At 41.6% G+C, this 14,102-nt stretch overlaps 1 protein-coding gene across 1 annotated transcript; it reads right to left on the bottom strand.

Moving 5' to 3' along the window:
- Nucleotides 1–1,936: 1,936 nt before the first annotated feature.
- On the bottom strand, nucleotides 1,937–3,537 carry LOC139009862 (olfactory receptor 7A10-like). The gene is made up of 2 exons (XM_070413977.1): nucleotides 3,476–3,537; nucleotides 1,937–2,897 (listed from the first exon to the last, which is right to left on the bottom strand). The coding sequence occupies exons 1-2, from the start codon at nucleotides 3,535–3,537 to the stop codon at nucleotides 1,937–1,939; spliced, it is 1,023 nt and encodes a 340-aa protein (XP_070270078.1).
- Between the last annotated feature and the right edge of the window lie 10,565 nt (nucleotides 3,538–14,102).

Raw genomic sequence — 14,102 nt, 5'->3', positions numbered from 1 at the left:
TCCATCGGCCCTGCACTGAATGTGACAGTGGCGGTGCCCCAACCCCCTGATCGGCCCTGCTCTGTGGGTGATAGAGGGTGGCGCCCCAACCCCCCCTCCACGGGCCTTGCTCTGTGTGTGATAGGGTAGAGCCATAACCTCCCCATTGGCCCTGCCCTGAGTGTGACAGGGTGCAGTGCCCCAACCCCCTGATCGGCTGTGCTCTGTGCGTGACAAGGGGGAGCTCCCCAACCCCTCTGATCGGCCCTGCTCTGTGAGTGACAGGGGCAGTGCCACAACCCCCTGATTGGCCCTGCTCTGTGCGTGACAGGAGGTAGCGTCGCAACCTCCCCATCGACCCTGCCTTGAGTGTGACAGGGGGCGGTGCCCCAACCCCCCAATTGGCCCTACCCTGAGCGTGACTGAGGGTGGCATCGCAACCTCCCGATCCACCCTGCTCTGTGCATGACAGGGGCCGGCGCCCCAAGTCCCCAATCAGCCCTGCTCTGAGCCTGACCAGGGGCTGCACTTAGGGATTGGGCCTGCCCTCTGCCACCTGGGAGCAGGCCTAAGCCAGCAGGTCGTTATATCCCGAGGGGTCCCAGACTGCCAGAGGGCACAGGCTGGACTGGGGGACCCCCCCCCCCCGAGTGCACAAATTTTTGTGCACCAGGTCTCTAGTGTATATATAAGTATATATATACACTCCCTTACAAATGGTCATGATCCCTCCATACTCTAGCAGCGGTTCTCAACCTGTGGGTCGCGAACAATGAAAATATATCCTGCATATAAGATACTTACATTACAATTCATAACAGTAGCAAAATTACAGTTATGAAGTAGCAACGAAAATAATTTTATGGTCGGGGATCACCACAACATGAGGAATTATATTAAAGGGTTGCGGCATTAGGAAGGTTGAGAACCACTAGATGTATAGCATGAAAATAAATATTTTACATAGTAATACAATATATGATTAAAAATTTGCTTTATCATTTTGAAATTAATCTGTGATTTTAAGGTGGCATTAGGTCAAGCTATTTATTAAAAATTATCTTTCAGTTAAGACTCCTCTTGGAGACATATATTTGATAATAATGTTGCAAGTGGCTCAGGTAGGGATTGTAAACACTGGGATGAAACAAAAACAAAAGAGGATTCTAATGAGGAGAATTAAACCTGGTGAGCAGCTATTAAACCCAAGTATGTCAGAGTCTACATTATTAGGAAGAGCAGTTAAGACAGTGATATACAAAAGTATGATAGTCATAAAAGTGAAAAACCCAAGTCTCAGATTTTCCTCTCTTTTAAAATTGTATGAATTGCCTTGGTCATTAAGTGTGGTTTTGAAAAATATATTTTTATTGTGTTCAGAGAGGAAGGGAGATGGAGAGAGAGATAGAAACATCAATGATGAAAGAGAATCATTGATCTGCTACCTATTGCATTCCCCCTAATGGGGGTTGAGCCTGTAACCAGGGCATGTGCTCTGACCAGGAATCCAACCATGACTTCTAGGTTCATGGATTGAGGCTCAACCACCAAGAAACACCAGTGGGGTTCATTAATTGTAGTTTTTTCCCCATAAGAATACCATTCAGGATGATTCTTTTAGGTACAAAAATTATTTGAGGTGATATATGTCATTTGAGAAAAATTATTCTAAAAAAATCCATGTTGTCCATTAGGTAAATGGGATTTTCCAAATATCTGATCCATATGGAAATAAATTTGGGGAAGTAGGAAAACAGCAAAAAGATAAGCTGTTGGATATCTGAGAGAGCAGAAAACTTAATTGAGTTACATAAATAGAATAGAGAAGATGAGGTCAAAGAAATAGGTATTCCAGGAAATCAATGGAAAAGGCAAGTTATACTTCCGTAGTAGGAAAATAATCACAGTATCTGACTCTGAGCCTTTGACTTCTGCCAACATGGGTACATCTTCAGTCTTAGGACAAAGACCTGTTGGTAGTTTCCTTCACAAAGAATGCTTTCAGAGCCTGTTTGATGTCCTTGTTCCTGAGACTATAGATGAAGGGGTTCAGCATGGGTGTGACCACAGAGTATATCACTACGGCTGTTGCACTTGAGTGTGTATTGTGGGTAGCAGCAGAGCTGAAGTACACTCCTAGACTTGTACAATAAAATAAGAAGACAACTGAGAGGTGAGAGGCACAGGTAGAAAATGCTGTATACTTCCCTTGAGCAGATGACATTATATGTATGCAAGATACTATTTTAGAATATGAGTAAAGAATCCCAGCGAAAGGGCCTCCACCAAGCAGAAGAGCTGAAAAATAGGTCACCATGTTATTTAAAATTGTGTCAGAACAGGCAAGTTTGATCATCTGATGGAGTTCACAGAAAAAGTGAGGGATTTCCACGTGCATGCAGAAGGACAGTCGTAATGTCATTAAGCATTGTAGGAAGGAGTGCAGGACACTCATGATCCAGCATATCAGAACCAGCAGTCCACAGAGCCGGGGGTTCATGATGACCGTGTAGTGCAGGGGGTGGCAGATGGCTACAAACCGGTCATAGGCCATCACAGTCAAGAGGAAAATATCCAACCCAGCAAAAAGTATGTAAAAATACATCTGGGTGATGCATCCTGCATAGGTGATGACTTTGCTCTGTGTCTGGATGTTCACCAGCATCTTTGGGATGGTGGTGGAGGTGAAACAGATGTCTACCAAGGACAGGTTGGAGAGGAAGAAGTACATGGGTGTGTGGAGATGGGAGTCTGAGCTCACGGCCAGGATGATGAGCAGGTTTCCCAACACAGTGATCAGGTACATGGAGAGGAAAAGCCCAAATATGAGAGTCTGCAGTTCTGGTTTCTCTGAAAATCCCAGAAGAACAAACTCTGAAATTTGTGTAAGATTCACAGGTTCCATGTGGTGGAATTGACTATCAGGAAAGATAAAAATAACATGACTAATTTTCATGAAATTCATATTTTGCAGGCTAGACATTACTTTTAATATTTTATGTTTGGATATGGTCCCCTTTAGGGGGTATCCAGTGCCACCCCTGATATGGAATATTTGTCCCAATCACCTATGTATCTGAGGGGTTCATGTATTCTAAAGTTTCAATGAGAATTTCTTCAGGTTTCTCAGGAATATAAATTGAGTGCTGACCATGTTTTAGGCACTGTCCAGGCCGTGCGAATAGGGTGCTGAAAAACAAAAGTATCTACAATCCAATGAGGGAGAAAGGATGTAGAAGCAAGTAATGAAATAATAAATTCCTTTAGGTGTTGGCAGTGGTGTGAAGAAAAGGAAATTACATCTAAAAGAGAGAGTGAGTAGAGTTCTTTTTCATGGGTTTGTAGATAGATCTGCAAACAAGGTGCCATTTGAATGAGTGAAAAGGGGAACATTAGGAGATGTTCTAAATTAAATACACTGGGGCCAGAGAGTGTGAGAAAAACAATAGTAGTCAACCAGCTAAAAGCTGTGGCCCACTTACAAAAGACTGCTCACATTCCTGAATGTATGTTGGAACTCGAATCAACTTCTGTAGAGAGCATTAGATGCCCCTGCATCCTGCATGCCCAAGTGCTTTCAGAAATGTTGCCTGTAACCGAACAAAATAATAATTATTCTTCCTTAGTATCTCTTCAAGACATGCCCCCACTTTACCTGCTCCCACCCCACACAGGATCTGTAGCCAATGTAAGTTGTTTCAAAAGAGCTTACATGTTTCTTTCCTAAAACATGAAGTGGAAAGAGCTGGTAAACTCCAGGACTTGGACATGTCTTTTGTACCGCATTCTGCTGCTGGTGGTTTAAACTTTATGCCCCAAGACCTTTCCTGGCTGGCATTTGGCTCAAAAAATACTTTTTTTTTTTTTTCTTAAAGAAAAGCTTTTGGCTTGCTGGTGTCACTCAGTGGTTGAGCATTGAACTATGAGCCAAGAGATCATGGTTAGATTCCTGGTCAGGGCACATGTCTGGGTTGTGGGCTCAGTTCCCAGTGGGGGGCCTGCTGGAGGCAGCTGATCAATGATTCTCTCTCATCATTGATGTTTCTATCTTTCTCCCTTTCCCTTCCTCTCTCTGAAATCAATAAAAATATATTAAAAAAGGAAATCTTTTGGCCCTGATATTTTTTCTTTAACACAAAGGAGGAAGAGAGACACAAGGCTTGTGGGAACGTGTGAGCCCTGCAGAAGTACTGGCCAGTGTAAGGGCCCTGAGGAAGGTGTTTGTTTCTAATGTTCAAGTCTAAAAGATTAAACCCATTTGCAAGGTGGATGAGCATGAGGGAGAGTGATGAGAAGTGGTGGCAGACACACCTAGGAGTGAGGAGGCCTGTCTGCTATGGCTGACACCTCAGGCACAGGGACTTCCTTGTCCACATGGCCTCTTATACTCTATTATTCTTGTTGCAAAGGTGTCCTGTGAATGAAAATAGATCCCCTTCTTAGTACCTTCCCTTAATTGAGCTCTGGTCCCATATTGTAAGAGCCACCTTAGAATGTATGAGTGCTTGTACCCCTGGTCTGAGGGCTTCTCACATCCACAAATCACACACACCACCACCACCACCACCACCACCACCACCACCACCACCACCATGGCCTCCTAGGTAGGTATTCCCATGTCTGTCTCAGCCCCAGTCACACTGATTCTACTACGAATGAAAACAACCCATGTTGGCCAGAACAGTGATCTTTCAATTGTCAAATATAGAAATGGTTTCTAGAAATTCCAAATATTAAACCTTCCATAGACAAATAAACTTGGAGTTCCGTACTGGGATGGCCATTTTCTGCTCTGTATTTAGTAAAACATAGTGAAATCTGTTCAATGAATGGAAAGGAGAGAGAGATTGTGGAGAAAATAATGAAATAGTTGAGAAGGAATAGAGACTTAATAAAGTCAGATGGTCCTGGAGGGACAGTGAGGAAGATAAATATACTTGGGTCTGGTAGTACTTAAACCCTCAACACATTCCATTGATGCCAGAAAAATAATAAGTAAACAAGAAGAAGCTTGTCCAAAAGACAAAATTATATTACTCATTGTACCCCTTTATAATGAGTAAAGAAATAAAACAACACCCCACACACTGAAAGTGTAAAAAGAGGTGGATATTTTTGTTATCAAGCAGGGGAAGACTTGTTTTCTGTACCTATTCATAGTCACATGACCAATTTGTTTTTATGTGGTCTGGTAGGGGGTGAGGTTAGCCCCTTTCCCCCTTTTCTTATGCGGCACCTTTTCTGTGTTAATTTTGGGCTTTGGGTTTTCGTCTCTTTTGACACACCCTGTGAGCACACTCTGGTCCTGGCTCCAGTCTTCATCCAACATGCAAATCCTCCCCAGACCATGCTTTATAAATCCTGCCCACACCATGACAGTTCTATCTCTTTATACTGAATAGCTTTCTTCATATGGTTCTTCATGAGGACAATATTTCAAACACACATTTATTTCATTGTTCTCTGCCCTCACTATTATACTGCATGATCCAAAGAGCAGGGACTTTGTCTGCTTTGTTCATGTTTGGATTTCTTACAAAAGTATGTGACTAGATGTGCACTTACACCAAGACAAAACTAAGAATGTGAACAGTGTTAAAATGAAAAAATGAAGGGATAATGAAACCAGATTAAAATGAGTAGTTTCAAAAGAACAATAGTAAGCAGAATTGAACGGAGAATTAAACATTAACTGAAATAAGCCACAAAACACAATCATTTAAGAATATCAATGTGGGTTTACTGTTAAATTGTAAAGACCTAGATCTAAAAGTATATAATGCATAATATTCCTAGAATGTTCTGGCACATAACATATGCTCAATTATTGTTCATTTAATGAATCTGGAATTAGGTTTCAATGTACATTTACTATTTGGCAAGCTTATACTTCAATATAGTTTAAAAAGTTTGAATTGTTACACGAAAGCTGGCATAAATAGCTATCGATGTGAAAGAATATTGAATTGGTCCTTGCCCTCTGATCTCTTGCAAGATATCATAGGGATTACAAACTCAGTGTAAGAATCACCAATACATTTTTGATGAACATTAGAAATTACATATAAAATTTACCGGTGGGCAAAAATGACTTAATAAAGCAAGAAACTCAGTGGTTATTAAATAGATATATTTAAATAAAATGTTAAAAATTTTATGGTAAGAAATGTCCTACAAAAGTCAATTGAGAAAGAATAATTTCTAGAAAAATTTGAAATGCTATACAAAAATGGGAAAATAAATGAAGTTTGCAGAAACTGAGTAATAGTTTGAGAAAACAAGACATGTCTGTTGTAGCCATTAGCCTGTAAGAGCAGTCACGATGATTGGGTTTGGAACTTTAAAAAAATATTTTTATTGATTTCAGAGAGGAAGGAAGAGAGAGAGAGAGAGAGAGAGAGAAGCATTAATGGTGAGAGAGAATCACTGATCGGCTTCCTTCTGCACACCACCCCGACCCCCTACTGGGGATGGAACTAGCAACCCTGGCATGTGCCCTGCTGGGGGCATTCAGCCACTGAGCCATGCCAGCTAGCCTGGGGTTGAATTTTTTAAGTGGTAGCAAAAGGGGGTCCTCTAATTTTACTGGCAGAAAGTGTTACAATTTTGGAAAACAACCTGAAGTCAGCTATAAATATTACAAATAGTGATGCTATTTAACTCAGAGTCTCTCAGCCTCAGCACTGTTAGCATCTGGGACAGACTGTTCTCTGTGGTGAGGTCTGTTCTATGAATTGAAGATTGTTTAGCGTCCCTGCCTCCGCCCACCTCTCTCCAGTGTGACAGTCACAGATCTGTCAGGACACAGCTCAATGTCTCTTAGGGGGAAATCAACCCCGATTAGAACCACAGTTTGAATTTAATAATTTAAACACATTTTAATAGCATTAATGTAATAGCAATTTAATGAGAAAAGAGTATGAAAGACCATCAAAGGTGTGAGTAGCAGCCACACCATAATTTCTTAGGTAGCCACTGAAATAAATACATTAATTAATCAAGCAAACAAACAGCAATCTCTTGCCTCTGGGCTAAGTAGAATGGCCTCTCAGGTGACAACAGGTAAATGTTCCTGGCTTCCATTCTCTGTGACCCTCTTTCTCATGCAGGGTCATCGGGGTTATGGACTCACCTTGATAAGATCTATGAGAGGAAGGTCATTGTGGGGATGTCTGAATTCCTCCCTGAATAGTTGATGATAGAGACTAAAGTTCTGTTCACAGGCAAGACAGCAGGAAAGTGTGCAGCATCAGCCCCCAGGCAGAATTGGGCCTCCAAAGAAACAAATAACAGTGAGAAATAAACATAACCAAGCCCTCTCAGCCTAAGGTTACACACGATGTGAGACTGGCACATTTCCCTCCTGTTACTCCAACCTACAAGCACATGAATATGATATATCTTTTAGCAAGGGTAGGATTAAAGTAGCAGAGGGAACAGGCTTGTTAATCAGCTGATTTTAGGATAGAAGATGAGCCAGGCTCATCCAGGTGGGACTAAGGTAAGCACAGTGGTTCTGTTAACGTTGAAGAGAGAGACAAAGGAGTCGGTTTCAGAGAGATTTTGAAAATGCTACCCAGCTGGCTTGAAGATGGAGGAAGTGAAAGGGCGAGGGCTATGCCCTCCATCTTGCCTGTATCCTCCATGTTGGGGCCACGTGCGGCCTTCTTCCCGGAAGCCCAGGCCTCTGCTGGCCACGCCCGGGATTTTAAACTAACCAATGACAATCAAGGGAAGTGCGCGCCATAGATATGACCACATCCTGTGTAATGGGTCACCAGCTCGCACCTGGCCAATCGGCGGGGGGCACAGCCCCCTCTCCCGCCCCTACTCCAACCCTCTATAAAACCCCTGGTTCGAGCAGACTGCTTTCTCTTTTTGCCACCTGCTGCTGCATCAGTAAGGAAGGTAGAGGAGCTAAGCCCGGGCTTAAAATAAAAGACTCTTTGCTTTTGCATCGGACTGGCTGGCTCCCTGGTGGCTTCTTGGGAATCTTGAAATCTGGGCATAACAGGAAGGAATATGAGCAAAGGGATAGCAGCCAAGCACACTAACAGGCATCAGAGAGAAACAGATCCTACCCCGAGCCTCTAAACAGGGGCGGGGAACCTTTTTTTCTGCCAAGGACCATTTGGATATTTATAACATCATTCCAGAGCCACACAAAACTATCAACTTAAAAATTAGCCTGCTATATTTGGTCAAACATTTAAATAGTTCACCCCTAATGCCTTGGCAGGGCCAGACCCAATGATTTCTCAAGCTGCATAAGGCATTCCTGGGGTGGGGGTGGGGGGACACATTACCCAAGCCTACTATAGAAGGACCCTAGCCCTGCACACACCTTGATATTAGCCACTTAGACTCGTTTCAAGCTTCTGACATCCAGACTGTAAGAGCATAGCTGTGTTTGTTTTAAGCAACTAGTGTGGGAATACTAGTTGCTTAAAACAACTAGTATTCCCAGCAGCTATAGGATTCTAATATAGACATTTATTCAATAAAACTTGTTTGACAGAACTGAGTTTAAGCCTCTTCCCTCATGAACTTCCCTTGGTTTAGGGAATTTCATGCTAAAAACCCACATGAAATGGAAATGAAATTTTAACTAGATTTGACGATCTCACCCATCCCCCCATTCCCCTCCCACCCCCACGCCCCACCTTTCCCTCAGCTGGTACAGTGAGGGCCTCACTGCATAAATGTAAACTGACTGTGCTGCCTCCAGGCATTAAGAGTTAAGGTACAATGGGTGACCTTTATTTCTCCATCTACATAACTGTAGTGACTTTTTCACTCAGCCCTGTATGCCTTTGCCTAGAAGTAGGTCAGTCCTCAATTTGTATCCCCTGAGTGCATACCAGACTTTCTCATTAAAAATAGAGAATGTATGACCACTGGGGGAAAAGGCTGAGTGTAGGGTAAGAAATCCTGGCAATTATTCCAACAGAGAAAGTAAATGGGCAACAAATCCAAGAATATATGCAACCTTGCCAGAAATAAAATAATTCAAAGTAACACTATTTAGCATTCCTTTTTAGCCTTATTAAATAATATTTTTTCATGTGACTACCCCACGTGAGAGGAGATACTGCAATTAAAGTCTCTCGAACTGCTCTGTAAGGTACCATCTCCCTGACTGGTCAGGGTCTTTTCAGTAAATACAAAACACGCTCAAACACACCCCATCTTTGAAATTTAATGCAAACACTCTCACTCCACTGCCCTGTTCTCCACACCTAATACACTATTTTCTTCTCCCCGAACAACAAAACTTCTCAGATGTGTTCTCATTTTACTGCAATCATTTTATACATCTCACTCATTCTATAATGTTATCTAACTGGACATCCATTCCCATCACTTAATTCTTAACTAAGGTCCTTGTAATGCAGATTCAAACAAACACATCTTCATTAATGTATTAACTAAATTAATTACACATTAGTAACTTAACTAAGAATATAGACACAATACTTTCTTGTCTCTGGACTAGGCTGATTAGGGTCACAGTGACTCAGGAAAAAGTTCCAGGTTCCATCCTCTCTGACCCTTTCCTGTTGTACCTACTGGCCTCGCAGGCTCACCTGGATGGGTCTCTGAGAGGAAGGTCTCCGTGTGGAAGTCTGAATGGCTCCCTGGATGGTTGATGATGGAAACTGAAGCTCTGCCCCACAGGAGACAGCAGGAAGGAGTGAAGCATCAGTCAGTTCCGGAACCAGCGTAGGAATCAAAAGCAGCAGCCATGTGCTGGCCCCCAGCATTGGACAAGCTGAGGACTGCACAGGGGAGATATTTACAGCTCTCTGTATACCTGATCATCAGGCACATTTCCCTCATGTCATTCCAACTTCTAAGCAGATGATTTCCCTCTGGGCCTCTGGAATAAGCAGAAAGGAAAATTTTCCTAATGATTCTCTGATCCCAGGAGGGAGATAGAGGTCAAATGAACTCACTTTTTATGACACCTTGTCTTGATCTCACATGTTTTTCAAGGTCTAATCTTATCCCATCCCTGACTTCATGTTTTCTTCAAAGTGTGATTTGTGGTGGGACACAGACTTGACATCTCCGGAAAGTTGCTTTTTTCCTCTTTAACAAGGCAGAACTGCATTCTCTTGAGATGCCATCCTTGGCACCACACTCTTTGTCAAAAATTAGGGATGCTATACTCATATCACAAGTTAAGGGATGCCATTTGGTGCCTCATACAATATCTATAAATTATAAGAGATACATGTAGATATTTTTATGTCACATGACCAGAGCTTACCATTTTACAGGAATTACCTGATTTAATTTTTAGAAAAGTCCATTGTCTGAGTATTATTATGAACTCTCTTCCCCATTGCAGAAATGGGGCTAGAAGGAGCTTACTGATCTGCCCGCAGCTCAAACTGATAAGACATGGGGCTTTGTTCAGAATTCTGTCAGGGTGCTTCAAGTTCTCAATCAGATATGACCTTGCCTCAGGTGTATTTGGCAATGTCTGAAGGCTGCTGCTGAACACTGACAATACCCAACACAAGTAGTTATCCTGCCTCAATTGTCAGCATGAACAGGTGAGAACACCTAGTCTAAACCAGCACTTCTCCAACTTCACTGTGCATATGAGTCACCCAGGAGTCTAGTTTGAATGCAGAATCTGAATTATCAGGTCCTGGTGGACTTGAGGTGCTGAGAATCAAATCATCATCCATATGATATTGATGCTGCAGGCCCTGGTCTGAGGACCACTCTTTGAGTAGAAAGCTGTGATTCTCTGTTAGAGTCAGGTGCAGGTAGTTTTAGATCTTTTAAATAAAAAAATCATAGTTGAATGTAATTTTGAGCAAATAAGGTAGCCACTCATTCTGGAGGCTGTTAAAAATTCATTGTTCACTTATTTTATATAAGGATTTATTAATGATGTCATATAATATACTCCTGAGAAATGCCTTTTGAAATTCTTTTATGTAAAGGTCCTTGAGAAACAAATAATATATTACTGAAAAATATTTATAGTGTGCAGAGTGAGCACCTCCAAAAGATGCTAACATCCTAGCCCCAGAAAATTGTAATATGTCATTTTTCATAGCAAAGGAAGATTAAGGCAGTAGATAGGATATGTTTGCTAACCAGCTGGCTTTAAGATAAAATGAGTCAGGCATCTAAAACAGACATTAACAAATGGTACCACATTAAACAAAAAAGCGTTACACAGAAAATCAACATCAACAAGACAAAAAGGCAACCTTCTCAATGGGAGAAGATATTTGCAAGTGATATATCTGATAAGGAGTTAATATCCCAAATATATAGATAACTCATACAGCTCAACATAAACAACAAACAATTCAATTTAAAAATGGGCAGAAGACCCGGGTAGGCATACAGATGATGAACAAACACATGAAAAGATGCTCAACATCACAAATTATCAGGGAAATGCAAATCAAAAGCACAAGGAGATAATACCCCACACATGTCAGAATGGGTATCATAAAAAGTCAACAAACAACAAGTGTTGGTGAGGATGTGGAGAACAGGGAACCCTCATTCATTGTTGGTGGGATTGCAAATTGATGCAGCCAGTATGCAAAACAATATGGAAATTCTACAAGAAGTTAAAAAATAAAATCAACACATGACCCAGCATTCTACTTCTGAGTATATACCTGAATAAAATGAAAACAATACTTTGAAAAGATATATGCACCCCCCTATGTGTCCACTGATAGATGAATGGATAAAACAGATGTGGTACATAATACAATATTACTCACCAATAAAAATAATGAAATCTTTCCGTTTGCAATAACATGGATGAACATAGAGAGTATTATGTTAAGTGAAATAATTCAAACAGAAGAAACAAATTTCGTATGATTTCACTTATATGTAGCATTTAAAAACAAGCAAAACGAAACAGAAACAAACTTATAGATACAGAGAAAAAACTGATGGTTGCTAGATAGGAGGGGGTGTAGAGAGGGGGACAAGGGGAAGGGGATGAAGAAATATAAACATCCAGTTATTAAAGAAGTCATGGAGCTACAATGTACAACATAGGGAATAGAGCCAATAATACTGCTATAATTATGTATGGTGACAGATGGTTACTTGACTTATTGTAGTGATCACTTTAAGGTATATAAACATTGCATCACTATGTTAAACAAGTTAAACTAATATAATATTATATGTCAACTGGCAGAGGAGGGTGGGTGAGTGGGAAGAGATCAACCAAAGAACTTGTATGCATATATGCATAGTCCATGGACACAGACAATAGGGTGATAAAGGCCTGGGTTGGGGTGCAGGGCAGGCTAGAAGAAGTCAGTGGGGGAAATGAGAATGGGACATATATAATAATTTCAACAATAAATATTTTTTAAAAATTGTCAACTAAAATTGGCAATAAGTACATAGGTGAGGTACTTATTATTACTAATGTAATCGCCACGGTCCGTGAATATGGAAGACAAAGGAAGAATATATACTTGGTATTAGAGCATGTATTTCTATTTAAAAACATTTCATTTAACAGCCTAAGTGCCCATCAGTAGATGAATGGATTAGAAAACTGTGGTACATCTACACGATGGAATACTATGCTGCTGTAAAAAAGAAGGAACTCTTACCATTTGCAACAGCATGGATGGAACTGGAGAGCATTATGCTAAGTGAAACAAGCCAGTCAATGAAGGAAAAATACCACATGATCTCACTCATTCATGGATAATAAAGACCATTACAAACTTTTGAACAATAATAGATACAGAGGCAGAGCTGCCTCAAACTGATTGTCAAACTGCAGTGGGAAGGCCAGGGAGGGTTGCAGGGCAGGAGGGAGGGGGGTAAGAGATCAACTGAAGGACTTGTATGCATGCATATAAGCATAACTAATGGACATAAGACACTGGGGGGTAAGGGAGGACAGGGGATTGTCAAGGGCAGGGGGAAAAAAAAGACACATATGTAATACCCTTTGTAATACTTTTAGCAAAAAAAATAAAAAATAAAAATTAATAAAAAAACAAAACAAACAAAAAAAAAACAACATTTCATTTTATAGGTAGTATTGATCTATTAACATTGAGATCATGGCCAACATCCCTATAACTCATGTCTGAATGAAGCTTCTCTGACATATATTTTCTCCATAAGTCACATCACAGCCTCCTTGTACTTGGACACACCAACGAGTGTTTCAGCGCAATACTTGGGGGCCAATTTCAACAGTGACATCACCAACAGAAAGCACAAACATGTGAAACATGTGGCACTACAAAGACCATGAAAATGACACATTTATGGTTGGGAGCTGAAACAAGGAGGCCCAGTCCTGTTTTGTTGGACCTCAGATTGGAAGGGGCAACTCAGATGGTTCTCTTCTCTGTGCATGTCTGGGAATGACCCCTGACATCTCACCAGTATTTGTTTGAGGTTACAAACAAATTTTTGCAAGTAGGTGAGTTCTCAAATATGGGATCTATGAATAATGAGGGACAAAAGAACAAAGGCATGCTCTCTTTTTCTCCCTCTCTCTTGTGCTTGTGTGTATCCACTACTCAACATAAACAACAAAGACAGGAACAGTAGGAAGCCAGTGGGGCTGGAGGAAATGGTGAGGGGACAGTGGGAGGAGATAATGGCAGGGAAGGGACAGGGCAGGACTTGTAGAGACTTGTGGGTCCTGAGGAGGAGTTCAAGTTTTGTTTTGAGTGAGGTGGGAGCCACCAAGAGTTCTTGAGTTGAGGTTGTTCTCTGGCCACTGTTAGGGAACAGCCTGTGGGGTAGTGGTGGAGTAGGAGCTGAAAGACCACTGCAGTAGTCCAAGTAGAAGATAATGGGGCTGGTCCAGGGTAGGCCATGGAGGAGGTGAAAAGTGGGTGGATTCTGGATGGATTTTGAAAGTAGAGCCCTCAGAGTTTGCTGATGCAGGGGTCAGGGTGTAGAGATGAACGGAGACAGAGATATACACAGATGATTCTAGTATTTTGACCTGAGGGCTGGGGCCACTAAGAAGGACACTGAGGCCCAGAGAGGCAGCGGAAGATGCCCAGGTTGCACATGGGTCCACAGTGAAGGCCTGGCCCTGATGTGAGAGCTCTGGCGGTGTGGGTATCGTGAGGGGCGGA

Source organism: Myotis yumanensis, unplaced genomic scaffold, assembly GCF_028538775.1.
Source record: "Myotis yumanensis isolate MYYU_CA2020_CCGP unplaced genomic scaffold, mMyoYum1.0.hap1 SCAF_5, whole genome shotgun sequence".
NCBI classification, from domain to species: Eukaryota; Metazoa; Chordata; class Mammalia; order Chiroptera; family Vespertilionidae; genus Myotis; species Myotis yumanensis.
The sequence above is the reverse complement of the archived record's forward strand: the minus strand, read 5'-3'. Positions and strand labels throughout refer to the sequence as shown.